This window comes from Phragmites australis, chromosome 4, assembly GCF_958298935.1.
Source record: "Phragmites australis chromosome 4, lpPhrAust1.1, whole genome shotgun sequence".
In the NCBI taxonomy this organism is placed as follows: domain Eukaryota; kingdom Viridiplantae; phylum Streptophyta; class Magnoliopsida; order Poales; family Poaceae; genus Phragmites; species Phragmites australis.
This window is the reverse complement of record NC_084924.1, coordinates 2117628-2132902: the sequence shown is the minus strand read 5'-3', so window position 1 is coordinate 2132902 and position 15275 is coordinate 2117628. Positions and strand designations below refer to the sequence as shown.

At 41.6% G+C, this 15275-nt stretch overlaps 1 protein-coding gene and 1 pseudogene across 3 annotated transcripts; one reads left to right on the top strand and one right to left on the bottom strand.

Annotated features, from left to right (window-relative positions):
• Positions 1-553: 553 nt before the first annotated feature.
• LOC133915133 (uncharacterized) lies at positions 554-6979 on the bottom strand. 3 transcript variants are annotated; one of them, XM_062358161.1, is made up of 7 exons: positions 6540-6979; positions 5627-6079; positions 3781-3926; positions 3503-3598; positions 2671-2927; positions 1899-2119; positions 554-1208 (listed from the first exon to the last, which is right to left on the bottom strand). In XM_062358161.1, exons 2-7 carry the CDS (start codon positions 5960-5962, stop codon positions 843-845), a joined length of 1422 nt encoding a protein of 473 aa, XP_062214145.1. In that variant the 5' UTR covers positions 5963-6079; positions 6540-6979; the 3' UTR covers positions 554-842. The 3 variants fall into 3 exon arrangements, with proteins under 3 accessions (XP_062214145.1, XP_062214144.1, XP_062214147.1); XM_062358160.1 differs by having other exon boundaries at positions 6583-6979; XM_062358163.1 differs by having other exon boundaries at positions 6619-6979.
• LOC133913996 (heat shock 70 kDa protein 1-like) lies at positions 6613-10893 on the top strand (annotated as a pseudogene).
• The last annotated feature ends 4382 nt before the right edge of the window (positions 10894-15275 follow it).

The following is a 15275-nucleotide window of genomic DNA, read 5'->3' as shown; positions in this document are numbered from 1 at the left end:
GTCAATAATGATTGAAATCTATTTCAACAATTGTAAATAACCAATTCAAAAATTTTAAAAGATGTGCTCAACAATTTGTTAGAGCTGTTCCAACAATTTGTCACATGTTCAACCTTTTAAAAAAGACATGTTCAACAATTTGTTAGAGCTATTTCAACAATTTGTCACAACATGTTCAACATTTTTATGTAATTGGTTGGAGTGGTGTATTTGAATTGTTGAAATAGCACACATCCAAAATGTTGATTTTTCAAAAGGTTCCAAATATATTCATATTGGATCCTGTTTTGTTGCATTAATTACGAGCAAAGCCACGATGTGCTTGACCTAGCAGGCTGCCACTGGCTAGACTCTAGAGCATACGGAACGGAGAAAAGGAAAGCAACGCTGGACTGCACTGTGCACTCTAAGCCGTAACTATTCGTGCATTACCTTGCAAGACACATAAGATTATCATTCTCATTAATCACCATCTCGGCGAGACGAATGAAGACACTCTCAGCCAGCGTGTCGCAGATGGCAATTTAAAGTACACTGACAAGAGAAATCACAGTTGAGCTATGACAGCAAAAACCCGCTAAGCGTGCGCGCGCGCACACAAAAAGCACTCAATTGAGCTGTGATCTGTGAATCAAACATTAGCCACACACGCAATATTATTCATCTGCATTCGCGTTGGGAGCCAAAAGCACTCTCTGCCGATCCGAAGACAACTGAGTAGAAACTGCCAAGAAAAACAACACCCTAGCATTCTGGCAACAACATATATATATATATACTCTCTTACGCAACTGACAACCTCTCTAAGTGCTACTTCAAGACAGCAGGCAATTCCATAACTCTCAGACACTGGCTGGAACGGATGTTGTGTCGTTCATCCCAGCATGAAACGCAATGAAGATGCAAACCATCAGCAGACCAATTATTGCGGCCCTTATGGCGTTCTCACAGCTATATGGTGACACAATTTCTGCTTCATCGAAGTCGAAGTCTGTGACCGGTGATCCACCATCAACGCTGATTTGGTGAGGCTGGCTCTTGCTCCCTTCGCCTGCCTGTATTACTGAACTATCACGTGGCTTCTCACATTGCGAGCAACTGCACTTACCACCCAGAAAAGCTGGCACAATCTGCAAGAACTCCGCCAATGTCTTCTTGTATGAATCTCCCTCGAAGCGCAACTTCTGCTTTGTAGATGGTTTCAAGACCTGTATGGAATTAAGCCATAAGTAAGTACCATGAGATGTTGCAACCTACCAGTGCAGAGTTGTTTGTCATGTAAACCAGTCATTACTATAGATTATTCTAACTGGTAGTCAATCTTGGTTGGCCTGTAGGCTGAGTAGATAACCAACTTTGGAACAAAAAAGAAGAAGCTGTAGTGACCCAAAAAACCAACAATGGAAGTGTGGCCGTAAAATTTTGGCATCAAAACGAAAGTTGAGGTGGATAGATACTACGGGTTTCCAAATTTTAAGCAGTCATGCTCATAAAGGAATCATGCCCCAGTCCCACCAACCCCCACTTAATATTATGAAAAGCTTATGATTATCTATACAAGATGGACACAATCGATAACAAGCAAATGCTACTCCATGAATTTCATGATTGGCAGATAGAAATACAGAGTCCATCTCTTCAAATATTTGGCTCACCCCACTTAATATTCAGCATCAATCAGGATTCAGGAATAAGGGGCAAGTTGTTGGTCTCAGCAATTTTTAAGCACAAAAATGCCCCTTACTTGTAGGAAAAATATTTAGTCATCTTAGCATAATAGACATAACTATAGCAGGCAGTACTAAAAATATCTATCACCTTAATAAATAGGCGGAGCTGAAAACATTATAAAAAGGAGCAGTTATGAGATGACAAGTAGGGTGGAATAGTTATCTTACTTGCGTAAGTGTCTGTGCAATAACTCTGACAACAGGAGGAAGGCGGACAACACATAATACCCCAAGACGATTTGGGTAGTTTTCTTCAACTACAGTGATAAACGACCTCATCATTTGCATTGGAAATCTGAATGGAGAAATCCCGTGACAATCCATCAAAACGGTAATTCTCGGATCTTCTTCATTGGTCAAATTTACAACACCATGGTCAATTTGAGAAACTGAATAGAAAGATGTTAGTGAGATAGTGGTCACTCTTCTTGCAAGCCAATCAAGGGAAAGAAAAGGTGAAAACAAATCTTATTGCCTCCTCAACGGTAAGAAAACTAGGAAAAAAACAGTATAAAAATCATATGGTTTCTGTCAGAATAACCAGGGCCCGCATTGGGCTCACAGAGTTGTATTGTGTCTAGTCATTTACAGGGATCTTTACCGGTTTGGCGGTTCCAATAAGACCTTGCCTCGAGAAAAGATGTTTCAACTAATTGTTATATCCAAAAGAAAGAAAGAAAGAAAGAAAGAGAAGGATATGCTTTTGAAAAGCCACCACAATGCCAAACTGAGACTAAGAGTGCCACTAATAGATGATATCTTGCTAGCAGAAAGATGTATTGAAAGAAGCAGATTGCTGCAAGCAAGAAATACATTACCCTATATGTGAGTTTTGACTACCCAATTCTAAGCTTCAAAGTCACTATGACATTATCACATAGAAAATAAAAATCATCAAGAACTTAAATAAATGTCCAGATAAAACAGGTTGGCAAATTACCCAGTGCTTGCCCGAAACGAGGTATATCACAAGGGGGTATACTAGAGCATGCAAGTCCAAGATGGATTACTAAACAAGGCCGAAGCATAGTGTCAAATCCATGCCAAAAGACTAAGTGAGACCACAGATCAAGTTCTTGCAATGTAAGTATGTGGAATGTTTCCCTCCAACGAATTGTCTTCTTAACTGAAGAGAGCAAGCATGAAAAGTCACCATTTGCTGCAACATAAAATCTGTGTAGTTCATCTTCAGTGAACCTGAAACATCCATCAACTAGACTGTCAGTTTTATGGAACCAGGCTACTCATTGCAGCCATGTGACTATCCTGATGCAGGCCTATACGGTTGATTGAAAGACTACAGAATGGAAACATCCTTCATGACAAAAAATAATATATATATATATATTTTTACTTTATTTTGTCTGTCTTGAGATAATGGCATTACAAACAAGCTCAAAGAGCTACTAAGGGCCAACTCACACTCCAAAGGATTACCAACATAACATAACATTCACCTGGTAGAATGAATTAAATTTAGAATTTATCAAGCTGCATCTGTTCTGACCAGTGACCGCAGATAACATAAGCAGTGTAACATATTTCTGCATCTTTTTTTATCACTAGTAAGTTCTCTTTTTAAGAATTAATTGCGGTCGCAACATTCAGAAGTACAGTAGAAAAATCACTGCCAAATGTACCTTGCAATTTTTCCCATTGCATTGAGTGTTTTCGTAGTTTATAGATCCTACTATCCTAGTGATACTATCACAGCTCAAGGACCAATAATCAAACAGTACGAAGAAATAGCAAATAATCTACTAGAAAGTCACCTCTCAGGCAAAGTGATGCCTTGTTTCTCAAGTTCCCTGAAAAGTAACGCAAGCCAATTCTCCGGCACAATATCCTTTGTGCCATCAGCAACATCCCTAAAACAAGACAACCAACAAAGTTATTGAAAAGGCAGACTTCTTTCCATACTGTTATCTCATTGCTGCGGTAGGATGTCACAAGAACTAGAATAGTATGATTCAGAGAAAAGACACCAGCAAAGCATAGCATTTATAAACTAAGAGATATACATTGGTTTATTTCTTAAGTCTTAACCAACCTAGTGCTTGAAGTTGATGCAATTTCATTTGCTTCAGAAGGTGTCTCAGGACGCTCTATATTGCTACCCGGTTCATCATCGCGCTTAGCAGACCACTCACTTAATGTTGTTGTGCCAGACAGAAACAACAGTGGCATTGATAGTTTCTGCATTTGAGGAAAGGTCATCAGTCCTCAGAAGCTCAAAAAAAGATCATTTTGCCAACAAAGTACTGAAGAAGCACAAAAAAAAAAATTAAAATGAGGACTTCAATAGGTTGGATTCAGCATCTTTGGCACAGCCATCGCATGAATTGATCTGAGAAGCTCTACAGTAAGTACAGGTTGTTTCGTTAAGTGCTGGGGTGTATAAGAAACAACAAGACATGCTCGTTTGTGGTCACTGTTCTAAAAGGCAGCTGCCTGGCCCACCGGCAATTAGGCGATAAGCGCCACCCTGCAGCTCCCCTAGCACTTAGCGCATTTTAGAAAACTGTTTGCGATTTCTTAATCTGACTAGAAGCGCAGTGCATGGTTCAGGAAGCTCAGTGTGCAAGATATCCAATGCCAAAACAAACTCCTAATTTTATGCAACCTCTAAGAAAAATAGAATTTCATATGGAGAAGAGAATGAGTCAGAACATTCTCCTTGAGGTTAAATCTGGATGTGGCATCATTGGAGCTCAGAGCGAGGCTACAGTACAATTAAAAGAAACAGATATGGTGTTCTGGTCTTCTGGATCGAGCAATGGCAGGGCGTGCTTGATGCTTATGGTCTTCCCTCGCGGCTCGCGGCTCACGGCTTTCTACCTGTCCCTTCTCCTTTTCCCAACTGAGCTCTCTTTCTTATTTCCCCTTGCACGCGCTATCTGTTTTCCCCCGCGTGTGCTACTTCGGCCTCACGGCGTCCGCCTTGCGCAATACGACGTCGTGGTGCGACAAGGCGACACTTTGGCGATGCCACACGTGGCAAGGCGGACGTTACAGCCTAATTAGGCGAGGTGACGGCTGCGGCGAACAGCAACGAGTACCTTGACGCCTAGGCGGCGCCTTAACAACTATGTAAATATATTGATTGCTAAAAACAGTTCGCAATGGAAAGAAAATTTGAGCATCCTAGTAATCTACTAACAGGATAATGCTGCTGGATCTATGTTAGTTTTTCAAGAAAATTGTTCCTGGTTAGCATGTTTGAACCACAAATAAACTATGTAACTTACATCAGAATTCTGAAAAGGTTATGGTTATGAGTAAAGGAGACAGTGTTGACATATTATAGTACTTATGATTAACTAAAATGACAGAAGGTATTCTAAATAAATGCTAACTGACAACAAAATAGCATTCTCTCATTTATATTTCATCTACATCAAGGAATTAATACGTGATAGAGTTGGTGTAGCACCAATTGAAGAGAAGCTTGTCCAACATCGTTTGAGATGGTTTGGGCATATACAACGCAGGCCCTCAGAAGCGCCTGTACATAGCGGAAGAATAAAGCGTACGGATAATGTCAAGAGAGGTCGAGGTAGACCAAACTTGATATGAGAGGAGTCTGTAAAGAGGGATCTGAAAGACTGGAATATCACCAAAGAACTAGCCATGGACAGGGGTGCGTGGAAGTTAGCTATCCGTGCCAGAGCCATGACTAGACTTGCAAGATCTTATGGGTTTCATCTCTAGCCTACCCTAACTTGTTTGGGACTGAAAGGCTTTGTTGTTGTTGTTGTCTACATCAAGGAATTAATACCATATCTAGGCAAATGCCTATTTGTGAAAGCACTAACTAATTTTGAAACAAATGAATGTGTGTAGCTTGGAAACTTCAAGAAATTTCAAGGCTTTGAAGAGCTGAGAAATCAAATAACCTGAATGCCTTGCACAACAAATTTGAGTGGCGCCCACCGTTGAATCCAACTAAATGGAGGATACACGAGAATTTGCAATGCTTGAATATAATTCCATATAAAAGGACATCTTGCTTTAGAAACTCTTCTTACTGCCTCAAGAGCAACAACCTTGACCAAAAATGATGCCACGTGACTTATTGTATCCCCATTCAATATCAGTTGTTTTGATGGCACAATGTGCTTCACACACTTAGGTGAAATTGCTTTTGCTGGAGAAGCAACCAATGTGCCCTGGTACTTCTTGTCATTGCCTGCTTTGCTTGAAGGCTGCAAGTGTTTGCTTGCATTGGCCATTGCTTAGAAGCAAATGCAGAGGCAGATGACAGGCCCTGCTATTCACATGTACCACCAGCTTCAGCAAAAACAGACCAGGTGCCTCTAACCAGCAGCGTGTGAATGTTATGAAGAAATCTGCATTAAGATTATGATGAGCAAATCTATGTCAACAAAAGGAATGTGTGAGCAATAAGCAGACGTGAAACATAAATTGAACTGGTAACCAAGGCAGAACATACTGAATATGCCTAACTATGATGACTAAAATAAACAAATATTAGCAGGTGTTGGTTTCAGGCCTATTAATCTTAGTAATTCTACTATCCTGGTATACTTTTTCCCCACTGTTAATACAAGCCAGGAATCTCTCCCACAGCACACAGCAGGGGCGGACTTAACGAGGGGAATGGGGTTTCAGTTAGTTGAGCCCCATTTTTTTTGGAAAATAAATTGCTATTAGAACCCCACCAGCCACCACCCAGCAAACAAATCCGCATTGGATGGATCGGGGTATTCATCCCAGCAAGAATGACTTGGATTAGATTGATGATTGCTCACAGCGTAGACTACGATCCTATAGGGTAAGAAAGCTCACTCTTAGAACAATCCAACATCCGAGCGATCCAGGGCTTCCTTACCAACAAACGAAGAAATAAATCCAAGTACGGATGGACCTGCACTCCGCGCTGGTCCACCGGAGGGGAGGAGGACAGCCAACAAGAGAAGAATTCCCTCGATGTGGGTTCGCCAGTTCGGCGGAAGGAGGCCTGCTCGCCGGCCGTCAGGCGCGCGCGCAGTTAGGAGGGGCTCGAATGTCCCTCGCCACGCGAGGCGCGGAGATCGGGAAACGGCCACGGATCTGAGCAGGAAGCAAGCGGGAGAAGTGAGGAACACGAGCACACGGGGAAGGTGCGGGACGGTGGTGGGCGCTGGAGCAACTGGATTCGTCGTGACGCCAAGGATGAACAGAGTCCAAATCATCCTTGTAAAGTCCAAAACCTCTCGATTTTGTGGGCGTGTTGTGCAACGTGTGTGGAGGGGCGTACGCGTGCCTAATCCTTGTAATCGAAAAAAAAAGCATAAACACAGACCAAATCATCCTTGTAAATGTGACAATCTCTTGATTTTGTAGGTTGTAAAAGCTCTTTTGTGTTTCGGCTGTGAAAATGTTCAGGATTTGAATACGCTGGATGCAACAGTGTTGGTAATGACAGTAGTACTCTGGCTGCGTTCGGATGCCCGTACGAATTTTGTAGAGTTATAACGTATATACTATATGAGTAAAAGTAGACTGAACGGATGCATCGACTTTAAACATAAGAGTATTTGATTGTTTATATGGATAGATGTAATGACCATACGTCTGCAGATACAATGACTATATGAAGATGTTTGGTTGTATGTATACACGGATGTAATAATTTTACACCTAAGACTAATGAGTGAACTAGTTGTAGCACTGTAACATCTTCTACTCTATATTAGCAATACTCGGTAGTGAGAGCTGCTGGAAGTTGAGGTTACAGTGGTAGTGAGATTTTCTGACCTACTAGCCATACGATCTTTTGAACGATCATCTTGACCATTGAACTCTAGGGCATGACGGTCGAAATTCGCCATCGGTGATTAAGGAATTCTGTCAACTTGTAGGGTTTCAAGTAGATGTCAGGTCCGAAGTCGGCATAGAACTTGCCATCAGAGTAGCCTCTTGTCAGAGACTTGATGTGCTTAGTTGATGAAAATGTGTGTCATCGAGGATTGGAAAAGTCGATTATGCAAATACTTATTTAAAGTAGAGATACCTAATCATCAAATATGCATATTCAAGCCTTATTTAGGATAATAGTTCTAGTCTTTTTCTGAATCGATTAATCTCAAGAAAAATACAATTACAATAGGGTGTATGTAGATCTAGTCCTAAGGATCTTCTCATGTTCTAATTTTGAAAGCTATTGTCAAATAAATCTAGTTACTTGAATCTGTTGGGGATCTCAATAGATTATTTATCCTTATATTTAACTAGGCTAGCTTCATATTGCTTATTTGGCTTCTCCTTCTCCTCCCTCCTTCTCCCTTTGGACATAACCCCTCATCTCCTTATATAGTCGGATTAGGAGAGACGTATTGTATTCAGAGTCAAAGAGTATAACATTCCCAGATTGTATTACTTCTAAATATCTGAATGAATCCTTCCTAATCTCAAGATGATTTTTGTGTAGAATACGATGAACTGCCTGGAATATCGGCACATGCCTTATTTACCTCATGATGGTTATGAAAACTTCCATATCGAACTAAGGACACATATATGGTGGATATCCTGTCTCTAAGATTTTCCATATTTTCAACAAATCCTTTAATTATTAATTATCAAATCCTCATCACAACTTATCCCCTTATCGAGGGAACGACTCTACTCGACAGCTTCTGTACTTATAGGACAACAGTCAACCATCTCTAATAGCCCATTGACACTTTGAGATGGACACATGGTCATATCTCCAGTTAGCCTTCTATTTCGCACTTCTTATCGGAAAGCTCAAATCACTGAAGAGTCAGTAATTTAAGAAATTGTATGTATTCCTGATGTTATTGAATCTCTTGATGAATTGCCCTAGAGTCTAATCATTCTCCTAGAGAAGGCAATGCAAGTTGTCTTCTTTCTCGGGACACTCATAGGTTCCTTGGAAGTTAGCCAAGAAAAGGTTACATAAGTGTTTCCATGAGTAGACTGATTCTATAGATAAATTGGTCAACCATGATTGGGTAGGCCCTTCAAGTGCCGTATGGAGGTAATTGGCCATAACTTTCTCATCGCCTCCGGTTACTTGGATAATTGTTGTATAGGTCTAGAGGAATTATAATGGATTAGAACTTCCATCATACTTCTCCAACATGTTAGGTCAAAACCTATCAAGCAATCATACTACTAAGAGATCGGGTGTAAAAGCATGGCACCCGATAACCACCGATGTGCTTCTCCATGTTCCACCCTTAAAAATTGTATTGACATGATTTCTGAAACTTGGCCGAGCCTTTTTGGAATCTATCTCGATGTTCCACCCTGTTGTGATGTTCATCGATGTCGTGGTGTAGATCTCACACAAGGTGATCTCTGCTGAAGAAATTTCTTCCATGGTTCTTATTAAGATGCGTGAAATCACTAAAGCTTACCTTGGATCAACTGTGAAGAATGCTATTGTGGTTGTTCCTACTTACTTCAATAATTCCCAGAGGCATGCAACTAAGGATGCTAACATTATTGCTGGACTCAATGTTATGTGCATCATCAATGAGCCAACTGCAGTTGCAATTGCGTATTGTCTTGACAAGAAGGTTACTAGTGTTGGTGAGAAGAATGTTTTTATTTTCGATCTTGGTGATTGTACTTTTGATGTCTCTCTTCTTACTATTGAGGGTGGTATCTTTGAGGAGAAGGCCACAGCCGGTGGCACTCACTTTGGTGGTGAGGACTTTGACAACCGCTTGGTGAGCCACTTTGTCCAGGAGTTTAAGGAGAAGCACAAGAAGGATACCACTGGGAACCCTCGGGCCTTAAGAAGGCTTAGGACTTCATGCGAGATGGCTAAGAGGACACTTTCTTCCACTGCACAGACTACAATCGAAAGTGATTATCTCTATGAGGGTAATGATTTCTATTCTACGATCACTAGAGCTAGGTTTGAGGAGATTAACATGGATCTCTTCAGGAAGTGCATGGAGCATGTGGAGAAGTGCTTGAGGGATGCCAAGATGGATAAGAGCATTGTCCATGATGTTGTCCTTGTTGGTGATTTGACTAGAATCCCCAAAGTTTAGTAGCTGCTACAAGCCTTCTTTAATGGGAAGGAACTCTGCAAGAGCATTAATCCTGATGAAGCTGTTGCCTATGGTGTTGCTGCCTAGGCTGCTATCCTTAGTGGTGAGGGCAATGAGAAGGAGTAGGACCATCTCCTTATTGATGTGACCCCACTATCTCTTGGTCTTGAGATGCTGGAGGAGTCATGTTTGTGCTTATTCCAAGGAACACCACCATTCCAACCAAGAAGGAGCAAGCCTTCTCCACCTACACTAACAACTAGCCTAGTGTGTTGATCCAAGTTTATGAGGGTGAGAGGACCCAGACAGGGACAACAATCTCCTTGGAAAATTTGAGCTCTCAAGAATCCCCACTGCTCCTAGGGGTGTTCCTCAGATCCCGATCTGCTTTGATATTGATGCCAATGGTATTCTGAACGCCTTCGCTAAAGACAAGACAACTAGCTAGAAGAACAAGATCACCTTCACCAATGACAAGGGAAGGAGCAGGTCTTCTCCACTTACATTGATAACCAGCATGGTTTGTTGATCCAGGTTTATGAGGGTGAGAGGACCCAGACCAGGGACAACAATCTCCTTGGAAAATTTGAGCTCTCAAGAATCCCCACTGATCCTAGGGGTGTTCCTTAGATCCCGGTCTGCTTTGACATTGATGCCAATGGTATTCTGAACGTCTTCGCCGAAGACAAGACAACTGGCTAGAAGAACAAGATCATCGTCACCAATGACAAGGGAAGGCTGAGGAAGGAGGAGATTGATAAGATGGTTCAAGACGCTAAAACTTACAAGTTCGAGGATGAGGAGCACAAGAAAAAAGGTGAGGTATACTCAATGGAGAACTATGCATACAACATAAGGAACACTATCCAGGACAAGAAAATTGCCTCTAAGCTTCCAGCAGACGACAAAAAAAAAAGATTGAGGACACCACCGAGCAGGCGATCCAGTGGCTGGATAACAACCAGCTCGCCGAGGTTGATGAGTTCAAGGACTAGATGGAGGAGCTCGAAGTCCTCTGTGTGCTTCATGAACAATGTCGATCGTTGGTTGTTTACATAATTATGTGTGCCTCGAACAATGTATGTTTTGGTTTTACATTAGTTCACCTAATGCTATTGAGTTTGGATTAGCTATATATGGATGCATTCCAAAATTGAATTTAGTATTTTTATTGCTGTACTTCAGCCTTCATCAGTAATCGTTGCTGCTTCTCTCTTACTTGCCTTACGAAACATGAATTCGGGATTAACTTGCTGACATAGTTATATATTATCTGCTGATGGCATGGCTACATGTTTCCACAGTCAGGGTTTGTTTGTCAGAGCTCCAACTCCAAGAATTATTAGAGCGTGGTATTCCATTTCAGAAATTTATAGAATTGGAGCTGTGGGTACACTGAGGGTATTTAGGTGAGTCATCTTATTTTTTATTTTAGGCTAAAAATCTTTATTACCTAAAAGTCTCTAATGAGTCCCGCATCCACCCTAAGTCCCACGCCCACACTGAGTCCCATGCCCACTACTAGATCCATCCACACTCCCCCTCATCCTGAGTCCCACGCCCACTACTAGATCCATTCACACTCCCCCTCACCTTTTCATCCGACGGCTCACTGTGAGGAAGAATGATGTCCTAAGAGGGGGAGGGTGAATTAAGACAATTAGAAACTAATAGCTCTAAAAACTTCACAAGATAAATTTATCTCAATTTCTATCTAAATATGCTCTAGATTTATCTAGTGTGTCTACTCTACCACTCAAAAGGATTGCAAACTACTCTAGCAAGGTAAATTGCAAGAAAGTAAATGCAGAAATGTAAATAAGGTAGAGAGACAAACTTGGCACAAGAGAATTTTATCCCGTGGTATCGATGGCATGAATGACATCCCTAATCCACGTTGGAGCTCCACCAATGATATACTCACGGTCAGCACCTGATCATGACTCTTGATCCACTAAGCCACCAAGGCAAGGCTTTAAGCCGGATGAGCCACCAAGGCAAGATCTCACCACTGCCTCTCTTTCGATCACATGCCACCGTGATCACTTCGGAGCTTGAGCTATCAAGGCAAGGTTCTCCGCGTCCCTATACACGTGTCTTGCCGTCACTCCACATCAAGTCGGAGGGTCAATAAGCTTGAGCCATTGAGGCCCAAGATGCCGGCGAGTTACCAAGACTCCAAGGTGCTGGCGTACCTCTCAATATAAGTTCTTTGATCCCTTCTTCAAGCTATAGCACCTAGCTATAACTCACTCTAGACCTATAAGCACTAAACACTCTCTAATCTTGTGCTTAATCGCCTTGGATGACCACTTTAAGCACTTTGGTGGCTTGGATGTCTTCTCAAGTGTCTATGAGTGGAGGGATATTTATATCCTCAAATCCGCCAACTAGCCATTTTCCCAATGGCTCAGAAAAGTTGTTAATACCGAATGATCCGGTGAGAACAGTAGTACTAACACCAGATCATCCGATGAGTACAATCTCAGAAACTAGCCATTAGAACTCCACTCAATGTCTCTTTGAACATCGGACACTCCAGTGTACCTTCAAATCTATCACCGAACCTTCTGGTGAGTTATCTTGAGCCATCCGAGCCTTTGTAGTCTCTCCGTGTAAAATACTTTGGTGCATTCATCTTCAAAGCACCGGATCTTCCGGTAGGTTGTTCTTCATTCTTCAACACTTGGAGTCACCTCTGCAAGAAATGCTCTGGTGCTATAATTCGGTGTGCACAAACCAAACGCTGAACCATCCGGTGGGTTGATCTTTAGTCTTCTGCACTTGTATTCTTCTTTATAGGAAATACTTTGGTGTTACCCAATACAGATCACCGAACTATCCGGTGAGGTCCTCAACCTTCTCCCCCTTTGTCAGAAATACTTCAATGAGTTCAACATATAGAGCACAGGATGCTCTTCATCGTCGCTCACACATCTTCATCGTCGCTCCCCCTTTTATCACTTGAGTTTGACTCTTTATCGTCGCTCACCCATCTTCCTATGCTTGTGAATGCCTTGGCTCTTCCCCTTATATCCCTCTTGTTTTGGTTTTCTTCTTCTCCTTCTTGATATGATTAATTGTATCGACCAAGTCTTCAATGGAGATAGAATGATCAATCTTAGCATTGATCCTCTTTATATTCTTTTCTATCTTTAAGAAGAGTTTGGTCATCTTTGTATTAATTTCGTCATCACTTGATGTGCTTTGATCATGCTCTTCATCGCTCTCTTCATCTTGATCACCATCATCTTCGCTTGAGTTTGACTTTTGCTCTTATCTCATCATCCTGTGTTGGCTTTGAGCTTTCTTGTTTGTGAGAGAAAGGTTCTTGATGTCGGATAAGGAAGAAGCTTCCACCCCCATGTTCATTGTCATATCATAGGTGGTGATCTTGCCGAACACTTGATTTGGAGTCATCTTCTTGATGTCATTGTTGTCGTAAATGATGGAGACTATCAACTTGTACTTTGGAAGAAGAGCTGAAATTATTATTTTCACCACTTGATTATCTTCAATTGACGTCAAACCTAACCCATTGATCTTATTGACAGGAATATTCAAACGTGAGTACATGTCATTAGCACTTTTATGAGATAATTGCTTGATGTCATTGAGCTTAGTCACAAGCACATGATATTTTTAATTGCGCACATCCTTTGTGCATTCATGTATTTTAATGAGACTATTCTAAATATCATGTGTATTGGTGAGAGAATAAACACGATTAAATACATCAACATATATAGATGATAAAAAGATACTCTTTGCCGATATACTTAATTGCCTCTCCTTGTTGGTGATGCGAGGTTTCATTCATTCCTCGGTTACTCTCCAAACATCCAACCTCGGGCTTGCAAATAACAAGATATTAGAATTTTTCACCGGGAGAAGTTTGTGCCATCGAAAAGTTGAGCACTATGGGAATCCATCACAACCCTAAACGTCACAACTCACGAGACGGTGAAGCCTAACCGATCACAATAAGACTAAGGCTCAAATACCAATTAAATTGGCGAAACCTTGTGAAAGATGTGAAGTTCTAACACAAATTGAAGAGCTAAATATGAGCCCTAGCTTTGCTACCAATTGAAGAGATCAGTGACGTCTAAAAGGGGGAGGGGTTAATTAGGACATTTAGAAACTATTCGACTCCAAAAACTATACAAGATAAACTTATATCAATTTCTATCTATATGTGATCTAGGTTTATCTAGTGTGTCTAGTCTACCGATCAAAACACTTGCAACCTATCTAAAAAGGTAAATTGCAAGAATGTAAATGCAAAAATATAAATGAAATAGAGAGAGCAAACTCGGCACAATGGATTTTTATCTCGTGGTATCGATGGCATGAATGCTCCTGATCGGCACCTGATCACGACTCTTGATCCACCAAGTCACAAAAACAAGACCTCCACCTGGATGAGCCATCAAACCACAAAGACAAAGTCTCACCACTAGCCTCTCTTTCGGTTCCTTGCCGTCGTGATCACTTCAGAGCTTGAGCCACCAAGATAAGGGCCTCCGCGTCCCCGTACATGCTTCTCGTCGCCGCTCCACACCAAGTCGGAGGGTCAACAAGCTTGCCGGTGAGTCACCAAGACTCCAAGGTGTTGGCGTACCACTTGGTACAAGGTTGGATCACTCTTTGATCCACTCTCTAGGCATAAATCACCTAGCAACACTCTCTTTAGACCTATAAGCACTAATAACTCATTAATCTTGTGCTTAATCGCCTTAGATAATCACATTAAGCATTTTGGTAGCTTGTATGTCTTCTCAAGTGTGTATGAGCTTCCTCTAGACTCTAGCAGCATGCTTCTACTTCAAATGACTGAGTGGAGGGGTATTTATAGCCTCAAATCCGCGCACTTACCGTTAATCCAACGGCTCAGAAAAGTTGTTAACACTGGATGATCCGGTGAGAATAATAGTACTAATACCAGATCATCCGATGAGTATATCTCACAAACTAGCCATTGTAACCCCATTCAAGCCTCTATGAACACCAGATACTCTGGTGTATACTTTATCTCCATCACCGGACTATCCGGTGAGTTATCCTGAGCCATTCGTGACTTTCCTTCTTCTCTGTGTAAATTATTCCGGTGAAAGCATGCGGTGCACATCACTTCATCACCGAACTATCAGATGCCTTAAACTTCATTCTACCTTTTTGTATTGTTCATTATCTGGTGTTGTCGGAGGATTAACTCCTCGCAGGGGTCCCGAGAGACCCCTTTTTAGAGATTCGACCGGGGGGATGATCCTGAGTCTGTTTGTCGGAGAAATAAATGGGAATGAATGCAACGGCCGGTGGTGGTGGTGTGACCTAGTGCAAAAAGAAGTAAATGCACCGGAATTTAGACAGGTTCAGGCCACACGGGGGCGTAATACCCTACTCCTGTATGGATACTATAAATGCCCTGAGGAAGTCCCTCAAGGATGTTGCTGGTTACAACAATGTTGGTCTATCTAAGAGCCTGGGGCTCTTTGTTCTTCAGTCTGTC

Excerpts from the sequence above, each read along its gene's own strand:
- LOC133915133 (XM_062358161.1), bottom strand. The coding sequence starts at position 5,962 with ATGGCCAATGCAAGCAAACACTTGCAGCCTTCAAGCAAAGCAGGCAAT. Across the intron at positions 2,120-2,670 it reads TCGTTTCGGGCAAGCACTGG|TTTCTCAAATTGACCATGGT; the intron begins GTAATTTGCCAA and ends CTTTCTATTCAG. Across the intron at positions 1,209-1,898 it reads TTGCACAGACACTTACGCAA|GTCTTGAAACCATCTACAAA; the intron begins GTAAGATAACTA and ends AATTCCATACAG.